The 16019-nt window shown below is 37.0% G+C and overlaps 1 protein-coding gene across 1 annotated transcript; it reads left to right on the top strand.

Moving 5' to 3' along the window:
* Positions 1 to 129: 129 nt before the first annotated feature.
* parm1 (prostate androgen-regulated mucin-like protein 1) lies at positions 130 to 11481 on the top strand. The gene is made up of 4 exons (XM_082538350.1): positions 130 to 268; positions 3553 to 4173; positions 9036 to 9114; positions 9514 to 11481. The coding sequence occupies exons 1-4, from the start codon at positions 235 to 237 to the stop codon at positions 9602 to 9604; spliced, it is 825 nt and encodes a 274-aa protein (XP_082394476.1). The 5' UTR covers positions 130 to 234; the 3' UTR covers positions 9605 to 11481.
* The last annotated feature ends 4538 nt before the right edge of the window (positions 11482 to 16019 follow it).

The following is a 16019-nucleotide window of genomic DNA, read 5'->3' on the forward strand; positions in this document are numbered from 1 at the left end:
ATTTTGCAATTTCTAGTCAGACTTCCTGTCTTCGTTTGTTCATATTTTGATGAACACAGCCTCATGAGGTTTGAAAAGTGAAGTGACATCACGAAGCCTCGCCCCCCCAGGCTTTTATAATTAGTCACCTACAGTCACAAGCAGCCGTACACACTACAGCTTTCTACAGGGAGCAGAGAGCACAAAGCTACAGCCACAAAAGTGTTTGTGAAGACATACAGCTAAAGGAAAACTATGACGAGGGTCAGTCGTCAAACTCTGATAACATGTAAGTAAACATCAAAACAGGCTCCTTTCTGATTTACCTAGATCTGTTTTTAAGATAAAGGTCTTTAGTAAGTGATTGAAGAGCCATGTGAACTATCATGTTTATTGTTAGTATTTTTTTAGATTATAAGTGCAGAAATTACTCCCTTCAGTAGCTGATCTGTAAATTATTTGAACTGAAGGTTCTTTGGTGAAATCAGCCTTTGCAGTGTTTTTAAAATGCCTCTTTTCACTGGTTCAAATAGCTTGTTAGAAGTGAACTTTCAGTGTAAGAAGGTTAAACTCAGACCTGCTAGAAGTTACACAACACAATGCTTTTTCAGTGTTTGATTTGTTAAGGAAGTAAATGACACATTTCTACCGGTCTAAACTGAGTGATGATGACATGTGGTGCTAAAGCTCTCAGACAGGAAATGTGTTGTTTTTTTTCTTTTTTTGACTCAACACTATTTTGGAACCTTTGGGTTGAATCTTTATCACAAAGTACTGCATCATCACTTTAATGTTTCTTTCTCCCACTGGTGATAAGTAGATAGTTTATTTTCATTAGATTCTCTTTTTTAAATTAAACTTTTAAAATTGTGATCAAACAACTATAATCGAAGGAGGAAAGAAATAATACATTCGTCATACTAGATCCCTGCTCTGACTTCCTTTACGTTGACAGAAACGCTGATGGCAAGACTGTGTCTGTGATGAAATATGTACTACACAGACTGTAAACGTTCAGCCTTTCTGGTCTTTTATTCATGTTAAATTTCAAATCAAAAGATGGGGAGAGCTTTTTTTTTCATGGTTCTGCCAGATAAATTATCATGACTAACCATGACCAACTACATTCTGATTGCACAATGGTAGTGGTCAAAGAGGTATGAAATATACAGTCCCGGTCAAAAGTTTAAGATCATATTTTGCATGGTTGGATCTTAACAAGGTTCCAAGTAGAGCTTCAACATGCAACAAGAAGAAATGGTAGTGAGACAAAACATTTTTTGAGCATGCAATTTATTGAAAATAATGCTTAAACCGAAACAGTCTGTTTTACAGCTGATCAATAGTTTAGGACCACATCCCTTTAAAAGGCCAAATCTGTGCAAATGTGGATTCATTGTCATTTTCTGTCAGGTAGTCACACTGTCATGACGTACTGATGGCAAAGGCAAAAAAACTTTCCCTTTTTGAATGTGGTGTTATTGTTGAACTGCATAAGCAGGGTCTCTCGCAGCGCACAATCCCTGCTGATGTGGGACGCAATAAGAAAGTCATTTGGGACTTCTTAAATGATCCTGAGGGTTATGGAACAAAGTCAAGTGGAAGACCCCAAAAAATTTCACTAGCACTGAGCCAGAGGATCCAACTGGCTGTCTGTCAAGACACTGGACAATCCCCAAACCAAATTAAGGCAGTTACTGGTGCAGACTGCAGCCCCATAACCATCAGACGGCATCGGAGACTGAAGGGCTTCAAAAACAAAAAACGTCTACAAAGGCCTCGTCTCCTTGAACGCCACAGAACCGATCATTTAGACTTTGCAAGAGTGCACCAAACATGGGACAATGAAAGATGGAAGAAAGTTTTATTCTCTTATGAGAAAAATTTAACCTTCATGGCCCTGATGGTTTCCAGTGTTACTGGCAAGACAAGCAGATCCCACCTGAGATGTTTTCTACATGCCACAACAGAGCTTCAGGAGGTGCAGGGGCATCAAACGGCTGCTGGCTATGTCCAAATGTTGCAGAGAGCATTCCTCATGACTGATGGCCCTCATCTGTGCAGTAACGAATGGGGTTTTTCAACAGGACAACGCTACAGTACACAGAACAAGGGACTATATTCAGGAGAATAACATTGCTCTTTTGGACCATCCTGCATGTTCCCCTGATCTAAATCCAATTGAGAACCTTTGGGGATAACAGGTTTTTTTTTAGGTGTGGTCCTAAACTTTTGATCAGCTGTAAAACGGACTGTTTTGGTTTAAGCGTTGTATTCAATAAATTGCATGCTCAGAAAAATATTTTGTCTCACTCCCATTTCTTCTTCTTGCATGTTGAAGCTCTCTATGGAACCTTGTTGAGATCCAACCATGCAAAGTATGATTTTGTGCCATTTTTCAAGTGGTCTTAAACTTTTGATGGGGACTGTATATATAAAAGCTGGAGTTGTGCAAAATTAATTGACTTCAATCCGACTAAGCAAGTGAGATACTGTTCATACCTAAGTGACATTAGAACTACCTTAAATTTAAAAAAGTGCAGTCTGACAGTTTTGCGATCAGTTTTAGCCTACAGGACATTAGAAAGAATGTAAGGTCTTCCCCCTTTAGCTTCAGACCTGGAGGCCTAAATTCATCTTTTATATGTAGTTAATGGGTTTATTATATAATTAACATAGTTTAGTGCATGCAAACTCACCGTCTTTAGTCCTTGAAAACAGCTCAGTGTTGTATTTGCCAAAACACCCAAACTGTTTCACAAAAAAGATCAATACTTTCAGTAATAGATGCTTTCAACTTCTCTCTAATTTTCCAAGAGGTCACCAAAGATGAAGCTACACATTTGATTTGTCACTGATGTTACACCAGATCCCCTTCCTGATGCAACCCTACTATATAGCCAGGGTTGGGACCAGTACTGTTAGTATGAGCCTGTAAACAAATAAAAACAGCTTCCAAAATGTACCTTTAATTGGCACGAGTTCAATAAACTCCAAATAAAGCTGCACACTATATTTTTTTAACTAAATATCAGTCAGAGAAGTAAATAAAATCAATAACCTATAAAACTATATACAACCTAAATCAGATTGCATGAATTCCAAAAGCAGAAGACTTTCCAGGAAGCACACATGTTGCAAATTTAAATGTTAGAGATCCTGCAACTGGCGTTTGGGCTGTGTAGGGGTCTCTCTCTTCCGGAAGATGATTGAATAAAAAGAAATATAAATGTTTTAACACACTATGAGTCAGTTTTCTCTGTTCCATCACGGGGACACAAGAATCGGGGTTAATACTACCTAACTCTAATTTCTATTTGGAAATTCATTTAACACCAAGAACTTTCAGTGTGACACTCTACTTATCAGCTAAAACATTCTCAATCCTACCTGGTACATATGGAAGGGGTCCACGTTACTATCGATTTCTAAAGCTCCGAAATACTAGTTTACCATCATTTTAAGAGAGAAAAGAAAGGACAGGAAAATTCCAAAGTCTACATTCGAAAGCAGGAGGAATGTCATATATCACATTCTCACCACCTTACAAAAATCTCCTGTCTTGAATTGCAGGTCTGCTGTTATTCTGTGCAGTAACAAAACAGATAGTAACCTCCACAGCACCACCTTCAACTTCTGCAAGCCTTAACGAGACATCAACAGCAGGTGTCACTGAAAACACCAGCACCACTGACCTCACCCAAAGCACCAACACAGCCACTACTCCCACAAGCACCACCACCCAAACATACAGCACCACTGACCTCGGCCAAAGCACCAGCACGACCATTACTCCCACGAGCGCCACCCAAACAAACAGCACCACTGACATCGCCCAAAACACCAGTACAGCCATTACTCCCACAAGCACCACCCAAACAAACAGCACCACTGACATCGCTCAAAACACCAGCACAGCCATTACTCCCACGAGCGCCACCCAAACAAACAGCACCACTGACATCGCTCAAAACACCAGCACAGCCATTACTCCCACGAGCGCCACCCAAACATACAGCACCACCGACATCGCCCAAACCACCAACACAACAATCACCTTAAGCACTTTAAATGCAAGTATTCAAACAATCCCAGAAACTACTACCACTCCTGGATTCACCACCTCTCCAAGATCCACCACGAAGGGTACCACTGTGGGGCAAGATGAACACAAGCCCAAAGGTCTAAGCTCAGGTATGGAGTATTGCTCAGATATAGTTATCCTTTCTATTTCATGCATTTCCTTTCCTTTCCCGATCGATCCCACAACAATTCTGCTACATGACAGTAAGTCAGAAACCAGTGTATCTTCACTGACAAGAGGACATCAAGACTGAAAAATGTCATCTAACATCAAAAGCCTGAATGCAAAAATGGTATCAATAACCAGAGCTTGACTAGACAGTATCATGTAGATTTTTATCATAGTTTAGCATAGAAGCATTACATTATTACTAATTAGTTATAAATAGAAATCTGATCTAAAAAAAAATGTATAGTTTATCCTCTTGGCACCATGAAAGCTGACAAACTGCCAGTTAGTTGAGTCGAGTTACTGTTGCCTTCCTTTTCACTTGATGCAGTCTTGCTATTTTCTTCTGACCTCTGGGATTAACAAGGTATTTTCACCTAGAGTTACTGCTCACTGGGCCATTTTTGGACCATTCTCTGTAAACCTTTGAACAGATGGTTGTGTGGGAAAATCCCAACAGATCAGCAGTTTCTGAGATTCTCAGATCAGCCCATCTGCCACCAACAACCATGCTACATTCAAATCACTAAAATCCTCTTTCTTCACCCTGCTTATGCTCAGTTTGAACTTCTGCATGTCGTCTTGACCATGTCTACATATTGAAATGCATTGAGCTCCCATCATATGATAGATTAGATGATTTGTGTTAGTGAGCAGTTGAACAGGTCTACCTAATAAGTGCCCAGTGTTAAAAATGGTATACCCAAACTCATAACTCCTAAAATGTCAAACTCAGTAGGATTAAAGGTAACACTTTATAAAAATGACCCAAGAGCAAGGCCTCAATGCTCATATAATTAAATGGAATTTCAATGTATTGTGTTTAAAATTATGTAATTATATTTAACTAAAAATACAGGTAGCTACACTCAAATAAGGGGGAAAGCAAGGAAAAATTATAATGTAATTTAAAAAAATGGATAACAGAATATATATTGTGCACATAAAATAATGAATATTAAATAAAGATGTTAAAAAATAAGCATAAAAAATGGAAAGATTAAGGCCTGCACCCCTCCAAAAATACAGCAAAGGATGACAGATGGAAAATATTATTTGTTTCCTTAAAATTTCCTCCAAAATACCATAAACATAGCATTTAAAACTACTTACAATGTAATTTATGTCTCCTTTCCAGTAAAATACATGAAATTATGCACTTAAAATTACTTACACACCTCTGAAATTTACTTATAGTGTAGGGTTTTTGTTTGTTTGTTTCTTGCAAAACTTGTTCTTATTCAAGTGTCTCCAAGTAGCTGATAATTAATCAGACATATCACGTAAAGTAAAGTAAGGAAGTATACTCAATGTTTATCATATATAATTTATTACTTCTTCTTCTTTTTTTGATAACACTAACCTGTAGTTTGGATGCTACAACATTTACCTGAGACACTGCCACATATTTGATCAGATAGTACCACATTACACTGCACCAAAACTTGTTACCCAAGTACCTGCCCTTTCTAGACAACTCTGTGTTTATTGCAGATGCTCTGTCAAGACACCCACTGTGTGTTCCCTTGAAATGATAAATTATTTTCTTATCTTTATTGTACTCCTTCAGATATCTCTAGTATGCAAGTCACTCATTAACTTTTGGTTTTAATCAAAGAATAGTTACAGTATACTGCCAGTAAAGGGCACGTACTCTAACAAAATGACTGGTGTCTGACCTGAATCTGATGTAAACCAGAACATAGGATTTACAAACACAGTGGCACAGGTACTCATAGTTCTTTTGTTAAATGAGCAAAGTGAAAGCATGCAATACTCATGCACTACCCCAGCCCTTCTGTTGCCTGTCTGTGACTGACCTCTTTTCAGCGTGGTTTAGTCTGTGGTTAATATGTGAACAGTTTCCTTTCACGCTTCCTTGTTTACTTCATAGTAAAGTCCTTACCAGCTAAATAAATGCTAGTTCTTTCTCTGCTTATTCACTAAGTGTACAATATCCAGTCATTATCATCACTTTCAGATCACATTATAAGGTATACTAAAACATTCTTTACGTTACTTCATGGGCATTTGGACCATCTAATCTCATTAAAGCCAAAATAACTTTAAGAGATTTATAGCAAAGAGAATAGTTTTCCACAAATGGGAACCTACTGCTTATTTCCCATTATCATTGGCTAGTGCACCTGATAATGTATGTCATTTCATGTCATTCCCTTTGGTTCATTTCATATGAATCATCTGGTTACTTAAAAAGGCCCAGAAAGTATGGTGATCATTTATGAGCAGTTACACATTTTTCAACACCAATAACACCTAAACTAAAAGTTTGTATTTAAAAAATAAATAAATAAATAAAAATTTGCAGGTCATGATCAGTTCCAAATGGTGATTTGTGTTGTCAAAGAATCTTCACTGCTCAGTTACAGTCCATTCTTTGGAAAATAACAGAATGCATTTTCAGTGTCTATTTCCAAAGCGTGCCACCTATCAAAGGTTTAAAGACTCAGTTCAAAGATCAGACAGCTTTCTGATAAACTGAGGCACATAGTCAGCAATAAGCAGGTCATTTAATGTTGAAATTAAGGCTAGTAAGAGTATTAAGAGCAGCCTTGTTTATCAAGGAAGTGTTTATTGATTATCGCTGAATATTTTTCTAGGCTGTGCCGCCAACAAATAGAAACATAAGATCCTTGAGGTGGGCTGATTTCATCCAGTTTCTCACATGGAGATTACTTATCAAAACTAAAGCTCAAAGATCAGTTACTTTAGACATTGGGAATTATCTTAAGAATTATCTTAAGTTCATAGTACACTGTGCCACAAAATGGCCACCACCTCTCGAGACTTTTAGCTTATCTCTGCATAGTCAGTACAGTCAGCTGAGGCCACTGACATACTTAAACATCAGGTGTGTTCAGTTGATGGGAAAAACACATTTTATGAATCCCAAATGAAGAATCATTCAATAAAGTTTTCAATACACTTTAGACTGATTGATTTTAGCTTGTTGGCGGTGTGGCTCTTTGGTTAGTGCTTTCCTGATACATCAGTCGATTGAGTTCGGGTTGATTTCAACTGTAATTTACAGAGTCCTTTAACCTTTTGTTGATTGCTATTTTTAAAACAGCTGCCCAGTTGTTTAGTTTATGACCAAACACATGCACAAAAAGCCTATATATTTAGGCTGTATTCACATTAAGTAATTTATACTTAGCTGAAGAATCTGAACAGTAAACATAACTCTGACCACCAGTTTTTTCAAATTTAGTGTGATTACTGCATATTATGTGTGCGCACGGTTAACCCTACTTTGTCCTGGCCCATTGAAACCAGGCAGGGTTTGGTTTGACTTAAGAACAGTGCACATGTAGTGTGATTGCTAACCACTCCATTGAACTCTTTCAAACCAATATAAAAAGTAAACTAATAAACTGGAGTGAACTAAAGAAGGAACTCACAATCTAGTTACTAGGAACCATAAAGCAGAAGGGGAAAAAAAGAACATTTACAACTTTGAGTTTACAAGCAAACCATGATACACAAGGACGCACACAGCAAATGGGGACGATGCGACAATAAGAAGAGGAAGACTGAGGATAACGAGTGGATGGGAAACAGGGGGAAACACACCTAGAACTAACCAGTTAGCAAATGTACAAGTAGAAGTACAACTACTACATCTAAAAATACTCCAGTAATAGTTGAAGTACTGATCTAACTTATTTCTCAGGTAAAAGTAAAAAAGTACAGGCTCTGGAATTTACTCCAAGCAAGAAAGTAAAAAGCGTTTTTTATTTTTATTTTTGTGCAATGCTAACTGAACCTTCAGCTAGATTTAACATAATGAATAAATAATATCAGTAGATGAGAAAACAAAATTTAGTCTAACTTTTTAAAATTCTAACTATACTCAATTTGAATCTAAAGAAAAAGAAGGAAAAAAAAAATCTATATATTCTGTTGCCTACATTGTAGAGGGTGACTTTGCCTCTAAACAGGCAAATGTGTATAATCAGGGGTTTAATTGGGTCACACACTGTTCTTTACTTTAAACCCATCACAGTAGAGCAAACTAACCGGTTTATCCTCCACTAACCTGCAGAGAATTTTCATGCAGCCTTTAAATAACAGTTAGTCTACTTCAGTTTAATTTAAAAGCATGTTTTACAAAATAAAATAAAAAACAACCAAAAACCATAATGTCACATGTACTGATTTAAAAACATGAGGACTTATGAAACTGACCTTTGTGGATTACAGTGTTGGACCCAAATCCGCCACAAACTTCACAAAGGAACACACACTAAAGTACACATGCACTTCAACAAAGGGAAGACAGGACTATTTATACACAGAATTGACTGGGAGTGACAAACAGGTGAGGAAAGAGATACAGGTGACAAAAAGTGAATGCACATCAGGGAAGGGCCGACAGGAAGAAAAACTAACACAGAACATTAAAGAAACTAACCTTCAAAGTAAAACAGGAAATGACGGAAAGAGACGAACAAAAAAGAATTTCAAGGAAACACAAATGGGTTGAGGCTTAAGGACAGAGTGAGACAGATGGAGGCACAACTAGAAACAGGAGTCAGGAGTGTACTAAGATAATAAAATAAGAAACACAAAATAGAACAAACAAACAAACAGTTAAACACCATTAAAAAAAGAAAAAAAGAGACTCAATAACAAGAATGATCAAAACAGGAAATGACAAACCCAAGTGAAACCAAACAGGAAACAATAAAAACCTGAAGGCAAGTCAAACTCCTGGACTCAAACCACAGACTATAAGAGGAACCCTTAGACTTATTGTCTATTTCTTTGTTCTTTTCTCCAGGAAGTATTGCAGCCATCGTTTCTTTATTCATTGTATTGGTTCTCGTTGTGTTGGGAGGGCTCTACTACTACAAGATCAGGTGAGTCAACTTGTGTTATAGAAGCTGAATGCTCATAGTTCATAGCCAAATTTGATTGTACCAGTCAGATGATTTCATTTCTCCAAGCAGCCCCCATATGTGTCACCAAAAGGATAGTTCCCAGGGGATTGATCCTTTGTCAGTCGTGCTCTAAAATTATTTTTTTTTCCATTGATGGTATAAAAGATGGCTTCCAGATCTAAATAGTAAAGCTAACCTAGAAGTGTGTCTGTGGTTGAGAAATGAACTCAGTCATTAGATTCAGGTCACATTAAGTAGCAAAATAACTGCCCTTAGAAATTCCTGATCACTGTAAGAGTGAGAAAGGTCAACCCCTCACTGAAGTGTTTGGAACACTGCTTCTCTCACTCCGTTTCGTCTTTGTATTTTCTGTTTCAGACGGACAAACTACGGCCGTCTCCTGGACAGCCAAGATTACGGCATGACAGGAAACTTCAACAACCCAATGTATGACCCCTATGATGCTTGACCTCTGATCCCAGAGAAATCCAAAGTCCTGCAGGCAGAGCCAGTCTGATCAGAATGTGCTAACAGTATGTGAATGATGACTTCACGATGGTCAGATTTTTCAAGTGTTAGCTAGACATCGAGCCAGTCACGCCACTGCTCGAATGCACTGAATTTCTCGAACTGCTATTGTATTTCCAATGTGACAAAAAAGTATTTATTTCAAATAATAGCAGCTACTAGCATTTTCTCAGGTACCTTTTCAAAGAGCTTTAGCTTCATGAACTCTCATATATGATCACATTTCTAAGAGTGGAAAGTCACAGGTTATCTAGTGTGTTTGTACAGGTGTTATGACTTTTCTCAGTGAAGATCAGCTCCAGTGTAACATTACAAGAGACACTGAAAAAACACGGACGGTAGCAAATAATAAAGAGCCAGCAGAGAAACCTTTCCAATGTGCCAATGAAGTGATGAGAAAAGCTTTTGATCATTATACAATTTTCATAATAATTTTGATTTATAGAAAAGTGAGATATATCGCAAATCTAAGATGGAGACACGTTTTAACAACTCCAGGTGTCCATGTTAAGTGAAGTAAATATAGTCATTTAGATAAAATGTTTTAGCTTTATTAGTTTTTCTTATTGTGTGTGTAAAAGTGTCAAACTGAATGATGTAAAGGAAGAGAGTGACCAGCCTTTGAAAGGAGGGTACAAGGTTTAATTCTTTAATTGTATTCAAAAAGCTAAAAGATGCATTTTTTGTATTAAACATCTTGTGTGCCCTCAGTAAAACACATAATAAGGTGTTACCTCTCTCTCAAACCTGATCAGCTGCATCTGCCATATTTGAGTGACATTTTAATTACTAGATTCTGTGTTGAGATGTGGTTTGTTTTCATATTTCTGGGATATTTCTGTCGTCAGCCAGGCTGCTGTTTTGACTGTTTGTATATTTTAATGAGCTCGATAGATGTGTGTTTGTGAATAAATTGGTGAATAAAGGTGATTAAAGTCAGTGTTATCACCATTATGGCAACAGCAATCTGAGTGATGTTGTGGAAAATGTAGAAGCTAAACCCAGCGCACTTTAATGCTTCAGACTTTTCAGCTGTGGAGTATACAGAAGAAGTACTGCAGCTATCTAAACACAAAAGCATGATGGCAGTAATTATCTGAAACCAATAAAATGGCACGACAACACAGCATGTGTAGCACACGCACACAAATGCTGACATTCGGTGTGATGTCTTCATCTCTTTGCCCAGCAGACTGCAGAGCATTTATTAGTGGAAGCTTTAATAATAGTCCTGCCATCACTGCCATCCCATCCAAACTGCTTCCATGCTTCCTCTTTCTCTCATGGTTTCCCATGAAATCCTCCTCCCACACCCACACACAGCTTGTCTGTGTCATTTCGTTAGTCCATCTTCTTCTTTAATAATTTCCACAGAAGCTCTGAAAAGGTCAAATTCTGTCCATTATAAATGTTTATTTCTGCTGTAAATCTAGTTATTTTAAGAGAGGAGTCTGTGGGGATTGATTCAAATGGCCACTAAAGGAAATGCAGTTTTGGGCATCACAGCACTGACCGCATTTTTTAGCCCCAGAGATTGCCTCTTCGCTCAAAATAGAGTACTTGCGACTATTCTGTTTCCTTTGCTACATGACACCCATTTTCCCGAAATGCTGTACAGGGCTGTCTAGAGGAAAGACTGGAGGAAATCTGGTGGAAAGAAGGCCTGTGATTCACAAATTCGAGTAATGGAGCATTTTGCAGGGAAATCATTCCGATTTTACTTTAAACAATTCTAATCTAAAGCTGCAAAGTTACAAGTAGTTGCAGATGAAGGAATATTTCTTCCCAACCCAATAAATAAAGCAACATAAAATGGAATTCTTGAGTACATGAAGTATTTTTTTAACGTTTTTTCTTTAAATGTGAAACTAATAATAGAACAGGACGAGAGAAGGGAAAACAGTGTATGCAAAATAAACAAAAGACAGGTTAGTTGAATGTGTGTGATGTGTGATTTGTAACTGGATTGGCTACATATGTGTGTGATAAAGAAAAATGAATTCAAATGAATAATAATTTTAACTTTAATCATCATTATTATTATCATCCTCCTCCATTGTTGTGATCATAACAACACCAACCTGATCATGTGTGTATTATCATAAATGGATATTTATATTTTGAAGTGATATATTTATGTATGAGGTTCTAGAAAGTATATGAAAGTAAAGCTTATATAGATATTTTATATTGTAAAGATAGAGGAAAAAGAAAAAAACTGAAGTACAGCATTTGAAATGTATTTTATTATACCACCTCTCTGTCATCATTGCCGGGCAGCAGCAGTAATAATAGAGGGAGCAGAGTCCTGTGCTGCACTGTTATTATCAGGCTCTAAATACTCCAGGCAGTGTGTATATGTGTGTGTCCTTTATAATTACCATTATTTACATTAGAAATCAGAAACATCTGGATAAGAAGTAAGAACTACAACGACTTAAACTTACCATTTGAATATGAGCCACAGCGTATCACTCACACTAATCATTCAGACATGTAATTTGAGCAGTTCAGTGTCAGTACACAGCAAATACTGAGCTGTTGATTTGTCCTGGATATTAAGATGGTTTAGGTTCATTTACCGCTTTCATCAAACATAGAAAGTGCCAGGCTCTGACAACAGGAAATAACCCTTTGCTCTCTCACGCTTCATTGCAACAGTTTGGAAACCACAGGCTGATAAACTGCAAAATGAACAATAACAGGGAGGCTATGGATGAAACAGAGATTACGTCTTTCCTTCCTATTAAATTCTGCATTACAAAGTTTGACAAATAAGAATTAAATGGGCGAAATTTAAAGATCGGAATTTAAAAAATCCTGTAACAATATTGAGCTTTGAATAGAAAAACCTGTTTATTATTTCTGACATACTTGAGTCCTTAAAAGGACCAAATCCAGAATGAAAAGCATGAGGAACATGAACCTGCAGGCATCATTTTTGAGAAAAACAGTACATTTTAACTTCAAAACCACCAAAAAGCTGCATTCGCCCACTCACTCATAAGAGATGCGCTAACAACTAAGAACAGAAAACCACGGTTTGAACTTTAGTTTCATTTAAGAGGAAAAACAGGAGGAGGTTTCATTTTCGACCTAACTGGAGCACTTTTGCCCACTGAAGCTTCACTGCATCTGGTTTCAGCAGTTTTAACTTCAGGACCATGAGCTCAGTTTGGTGTCTGAAAAACAGGTGGGTGTATAAAAATGTGTTTCATTCATATAAACGAAACTGTGGTGATGCTAGAAAAGGAGCAAATCGTGCAAAGTTTTAACTTTGTATGATTTTAAGATTCTCTGTGTAAAGCTGACTTTGCTGAATGGAAGTAACCGTATTATCACGTTTCGTCTCCATATAATCTTTTAACACAAGATATACTCAAATGTAGTGCGCAAGTTATCTTTTGCATGGAATGTCCTGACTATAATATGTGGCCATGAGTGCACATGTGCCCTATAGTTGTTTGACCCCATTTGCAAAGGCAAATGAAAACCTCACAAAGACAACCTGTTTGTGTGTAAATCAGTTTATTTCAGTTATCCAGGACAAACTAGAGCCAGACAATGATTAACACCCAGGTTTAACCTACAACATTTGGTTAACTGTCGACATTTAAAAAAGCAGAAGTGGAAAATACCTTTGGGGATTTTTCTAATCTGGCTTTGGTTTGATGTTAAAAGTTCATATGTTTTGACTAAACTCCATTTACAAAGCTATGCAGCGAATCTGTGTTTTTCTATGAAAACCGATTTTATTGCCCCTTAAATTGTTAGTGTTTTCATAAAAAAAATCACTTGAGAAAAGAAAAGAAAACATAATCATTTCTTTTTTCTTTTTTCATAGTATTGTCACGTACCACCGTAGGAATGTTTTGGACTTTGAACTTTGTTTCATTTAAGAGGAAAAACAGGAGGAGCTTTCATTTTTGACCAAACTGGGACACTTTTGCCCACTGATGCGTCACGGCATCTGGTTTCAATAGTTTTAACTTCCAACTTCCAAAGTGCAGGAGGAGACAGGATGTGAAAGCACTTTAACTTGAAGTACTGGCAACTTACAGAGAGGACAAAAATAAGCACAGAGCCTGGTCAGAGCAGAGCAAGGAATCGTAAAGCTGAGGGTTACACAGCAATGAATACAGACAAACAAAGGGTTTAGAAGAAGTCAAAATATTCAACACAAAGCACTGGGGCAAAGCCCAGGACCATGACAGAATTACTAGAAATATCAAATAAAACACAACCAGAAGGTCTCTAACTCAAATAATATCAATATCATCTTTATTTGTAAAGTACTTAAAAAAATCACTCCTACTAGGCTGTACATAAAACTATACACATAATCAATAAAAACAGTAAAAAAAAAAAAACACCCCAAAAATAGCCCATAATTAAAAAGATTAGTTTTAAAACTGGACAATGTAAGTGACTGTCGAACGTGCAAACTGAGAATGCTCTGTGCCCTCTGAATTTCAGCTTATAAAGCCTGCAAAATACACATTTATCCAGTTGAATAACTAAGTTAATGTAAACAATTTTGTTTTTAACTACTATATTCACTTAATATTGTTTTTAACTACTATATTCACTTAATAGAGGTGGTTTGTTCCACCCCCTCACAGGACAACAGTGTGTAACACAGAACTGTTTGACCTCAAAGTAATGTAAGTAAAATTCTCTGAACGTCACAGCTGTGGTTAAAGCCAACACCATACAAAGCAGGCAGCTGAATATCAAAATACACAACATGTTGTATATGTATATGTTCCAAAATAACATGCCAAACTAATCAGCAGTTGAATGAGTCTTCTAAACTCCCACATGGTGGCACTTGAAGGAACACTGCAGTATTATGCAAGTTGGGATGGAAATTATGCACGGGCATAAATCATGCTATTTTATGCAGAAAAGGAAATAGAAACAAAAAACTGTCAGAGATTTGCACAATATGCTAACAAAAGCAAATGTAAGAAATAATTCGAATGGACATTGGAAAATGACCAAATACTTTATTTATTTATGTAGTTTTATCTTATTTCAGTACCTTTTTTTTACTTCAGCTCGTTTCACTTAATGTGAATAAGGGTGTTCAATAAGGAGAGATCATTAAAAGGAATTGAGCACGATTTATTGATATACAGGACTCTTTGGAGATTAGACCCCAATCGCGCATCACAGTCCCAGCAGTGACAGGGATTAGGGCAGGATCCCCTTGGAGACATCTAGACGCTGGTGGTGGAGAAGAAGATGGAGGCTTGAATGGAGCCTGAGTAAAAAGGAAGAGGCGGAGATGGGGGAGAGGTGGGTTGCACAAGGGAGAATGACAGATGAGCGGTGAGATTTTGAGTACGCAGAGTTGAGGTTGATTGGCCTGAAGAAGGTGGGCAGAAAGATGATTGGACTAGAGCAGTGATGTCAGCAATAAGCTTGACTGCGTGGGAAAGTGAAAGTGAAGTAAAACTTAGATTAGCCACTAAAGAACTGTGGAGCAGAGAGATGTGTGACTGCTGATCTTCCTCAATGAACTTATACATAAGCTTCATTATTGGTACATTTATAGTGCTGCATTTTGTCCAAATTGGAACCCAGAAATTCAACAATACACTAGAAGGATATTGTAATAAAACAATATATATATTAAAAAAAAAAACCTTTCCCTGCACAGTAGACAGTAGACTAATAAAGGTCATCTTATCTTATCTTATAAAATATTTCTTCATGAGATACTGTGAGGTTTTTGTTCTTCATCTAGAGTCTCAATGGGATTACTTGTATAAATTTTAGTTTAAAAAAATAATATGTCACTTCAACGCAGATGCCTCACTGAGCATATGACACGCATTTCACATCTTCACCTCTTAAACTGCGACATCAGTCACACATACTACAGTGAGCCGTGTGGTGATGTGTTTGTCAGCGTAACTAGTGAATGGAAAGTCATGAAATATTTGTTGGTGGTCTGCCACATGTTAACAATTTCATGTATTCCCATAAAATTTGTTGCAGATATTTATGAGTTCCCTTGGTCATGAAGTCCACTGTTTACCTTAGTGACACTAATTTATGGACTCGTGGCTCATTAATTTCAGTTTAAACATTTGTAATGTGGCACCACATAATGTATAACAATGGCATCTGTTGGACAGAGAGTATGTTACGTGAATGTAAAAATGCATACTCATATTCTTTTAACGGGATGTTGGGAGTAAAGTGCAGGACATGAAGCTGTAATGCAATTGATAATATAAAAGAAATAATGTAACTGAGTTATTATATGGAAAGTGTGGGAATAGTATGGATGTTGATGTAGTATTTTTAATTTAAGTGTCCTTTTATAAGGTGGTGATTTTTTTTTT

This window comes from Aulonocara stuartgranti (assembly GCF_965226115.1).
Source record: "Aulonocara stuartgranti genome assembly, chromosome: 7".
NCBI classification, from domain to species: domain Eukaryota; kingdom Metazoa; phylum Chordata; class Actinopteri; order Cichliformes; family Cichlidae; genus Aulonocara; species Aulonocara stuartgranti.